The sequence below is a fragment of the Parus major genome, chromosome 23 (genome assembly GCF_001522545.3).
Source record: "Parus major isolate Abel chromosome 23, Parus_major1.1, whole genome shotgun sequence".
Taxonomy (NCBI): Eukaryota; Metazoa; Chordata; class Aves; order Passeriformes; family Paridae; genus Parus; species Parus major.
The window spans coordinates 2,363,949-2,367,066 of record NC_031791.1 but is presented as its reverse complement, the minus strand read 5'-3'; the positions used below and the strand labels follow the sequence as shown (position 1 = coordinate 2,367,066).

Genomic DNA, 3,118 nt, shown 5'->3' with positions numbered 1-3,118 from the left:
CTCAGAGCATCCCACATGTCCCAGCCTGGCTTTGGGGACAGCTCAGAGCATGTCCAGTGTCCCAGCCCAGCTTTGGGGACAGCTCACCAGTTTTGGGGACAACTCACCACTCTGCCCTGCTCGCCGGGGGGCCCCACGAGGCCACGCTCACCCCTGTCACCCTGCAGGAAAGGAGCAGGGTCAGGGCCAGCCCCTCCTGGCATGGCCACATCCCCGTGGTGTCCCCAGCTCACCTTCAGCCCGGGGACACCCTGCGGGCCCTGCTCACCCCGAGGTCCGGGCTCGCCCTAAAAATGGGAGAGAAAACCCCCACAAAAGATGGGATTCACCGGTGTCCCGTGCTCCTTGGCCTTCCCCGAGGGAGGGGTGGCCCTGTCCTTGTCGCCACCGCGGGGTGGTGACAGGAGCAGCGATCCCAGAGGATTCCCAGGAGGAGCAGGGTGGGAATAAAGCGCTCAATTCCGCTTTTAGCTTCCAGGAACCGGGGAGAAAAAAGAGAGAGATCAACCCCGAGGCTGTGCCCGGGAGGGACACGGGGATATCTCGGTACTTACGAGCTGCCCTGGGGCACCGGTGACACCGGGGTGGCCCCGAGGACCAGCTTCACCCTGGGACAGGAGAGAGGAGGGTCAGTGGGGACAGCGAGGGGACAGCGGGAACAGGGAGGAGACAAAGGAGGGGACAAGAGCCTCGGGGTGGGTGCTCAGAGCCATCACCCACCTTGTCACCTGGGCCACCTTTGCTTCCCGGCTGGCCTGGCAATCCCTAAGGAAATAAAGCTGGGATCAACCCCTGGGCACAGCTCGGTGTCCCCACAGTGGCCCTGGCACTGCTGGCCTTGGCACTGGGTGTCACCCCCGGGTGTCACCCCTGGGCACAGCTCGGTGTCCCTGCAGGGTGCTGGCACCCCCGGGTGTCACCCCTGGGCACAGCTCGGTGTCCCTGCAGGGTGCTGGCACCCCTGGCAGAGGGGTGTCACCCCTGGGCACAGCTCAGTGTCCCTGCAGGGTGCTGGCACCCCTGGCAGAGGGGTGTCACCCCTCAGGGGACAGGCTGGGGGGTCCTGCACTCACAGCTTGTCCCCGGTGTCCCGGCGTTCCCGGGCGTCCGGCCTGTCCTGTGCCACCCTGCAAGGGGGAGAGGGGGTGTCACCGGGAATGGGGTGCTCACAGGTGGGCAGGGGACTCTGCCCAAGGGGGGACACTGCCCCTGACCCTGTGGCCAGGAGCTGCCACGCCAAGGGACGTTATTCCCTTTGCCATTCCCAGCAGGGACATCCCCTGTGCGAGCACCTGCAGCTCTCACCTTCACTCCAGGGATACCTGGGGTGCCATCCTTGCCATCGATGCCTGGGAGGCCCTGGAAGGGGGGAAGAGTCACTCATGTGACACTTCAAAGGGACCCAAAGGCTCCCGGTGGGGACAAAAATAAATGTGGGAAGTGAAAAGAACATTCCAGGTCTGTGCTGGAGGGGACAAGGACATGCGATGGCACAGGTGCCACCAGCTGAACTCACATTCTCGCCCTTGGGGCCGGTGTCACCCTGGGGTCCCCTGATGCCACGGCCACCCTAGAGCAGAGGGGACAAGTGTCAGTGTCCTGCTGGGGATGGAGCTGGGAGATGGAGATGCCCCTCGAGGGCACCCCAATCCCTTTCCATGTGGGAACGGTGCCAGGCTGGGGAAAAGGGGACAGTGACACTGGAGGGGGGACACCTACCAGCTCCCCCTTGTCACCAGGGTCCCCAGGTGGTCCCTTGGGGCCTTCCCTGCCCTGGAGGAGAGAGGAAAGCAAGGATTGAGCAGGGGAAAGTGGGATCCCAGAGCACCCAGGGGTGAGGGGGCACCCACCGGCCGCCCCGCTGCTCCGAAGCTGCCAACCATACCCTTGTACCCAGCAGGACCCTGGAAAGAGAGCATGGAAAGGTCAGCTCCCATCCCAATCCATCCTTGCTCCAGAGGGAGCATCCTTGAGATGGCCCAGCATGGAAGGATGCCGCAGGGAATGATTTCCATGGGATCTCGATCCCGGAGCCGGGGGATGCCACCTGCACTCACCGTCTCTCCCTTGGGTCCTGCCATGCCAGGATAACCCCTGAGGCCCTGAGGTCCCTGCAGGGAAGGAAACCACAGCCAATTGAGCTGGAAATAAACCCCCCGAGCAGCCCAGGGGGAAGCAGCAATTACAGCAAAACCTGACACTGGGAATCCACCAGTTTTGCCAAACAGGAGGAATTCCAGTCCCTCCTAATTCCAGAGCCCCCCACCAGGTGCTTTTCCAGCTGTCAATTCCATAACTCCAGCGGGCCCAAACTGGAGCCACTTCCCTGTGCCAGAGCTCTTGGCTTCAAAGTGGTTTTGCCCCTTCCTGGTGTGGAGGGCTTAGCCCAGTAATTGCTTTTCATCTTCAAAGTGCTCCAAGAATTCCAGTGGCTTTAATTCCCCTCAAGGCAAGGAGGACTCAGTGTACAGCAGGGATTTATCCCAAATTATCCCTGGGAACAACCCAGGTGCCCGTGGAGCTCTCCAGAGGGAGAGGTGGTGGCATCCACGGCTGGGAGAGGGATGGGATGAAGGCTTTGCTTCAGTCCCAGTGCTGGGAGGGGGGACATGCCAGTGTCACCTCCCTGGTGTTGGGGACAAGGACAAAGAGCCCACTCCCAGTTCCTGCAGCACTTGGGGGACAGGGGAACAAAAGAATACAGGATTTACCGGAGGGCCTGGGACTCCTTGTTCTCCAGAGGCACCAACATCCCCCTTGGGGCCCTGGGAATGGAGACAAAAGGAAATGTTGGGGGGAGAGGGGGGACAAAGCACCCTGGGGACACCACAGCCCCCACCTGGCACCCAGCAGGGGATGGGGACAGGGGGCCCTGCCCAGGAGGCCACCATGGGAAGGTCACTGTGGTCTCCCATTCCCTCGTTTCCCATCTCCCTCTTTACTCCTTTCCTCCTTTCCCTTCCCAAAACTCCTTCCCTGGGTCCAGCCCCACAGGGACAGCCACACCTGGATCCTGGTGGGATCTGGCTGGGATCCAGCTGGGATCCTGGTGAGATCCTGGTGGGATCTGGCTGGGATCCAGCTGAGATCCTGCTGGGATCCAGCTGAGATCCTGCTG

At 62.1% G+C, this 3,118-nt stretch overlaps 1 protein-coding gene across 1 annotated transcript in view; it reads right to left on the bottom strand.

The window, feature by feature from the left end:
• The window catches only part of COL9A2 (collagen type IX alpha 2 chain), a 16,141-nt gene that overhangs the window by 5,345 nt on the left and 7,678 nt on the right, over positions 1-3,118 (bottom strand). The window contains exons 9-19 of the mRNA XM_033519644.1: positions 2,712-2,765; positions 2,058-2,111; positions 1,851-1,904; positions 1,720-1,773; positions 1,517-1,570; positions 1,306-1,359; positions 1,074-1,127; positions 721-765; positions 555-608; positions 234-287; positions 108-161 (exon numbers count right to left, since the gene is read on the bottom strand). Of these exons, the coding sequence (XP_033375535.1) occupies positions 108-161; positions 234-287; positions 555-608; positions 721-765; positions 1,074-1,127; positions 1,306-1,359; positions 1,517-1,570; positions 1,720-1,773; positions 1,851-1,904; positions 2,058-2,111; positions 2,712-2,765 (585 nt within the window). The remainder of the gene's footprint in view (positions 1-107; positions 162-233; positions 288-554; positions 609-720; positions 766-1,073; positions 1,128-1,305; positions 1,360-1,516; positions 1,571-1,719; positions 1,774-1,850; positions 1,905-2,057; positions 2,112-2,711; positions 2,766-3,118) is intronic.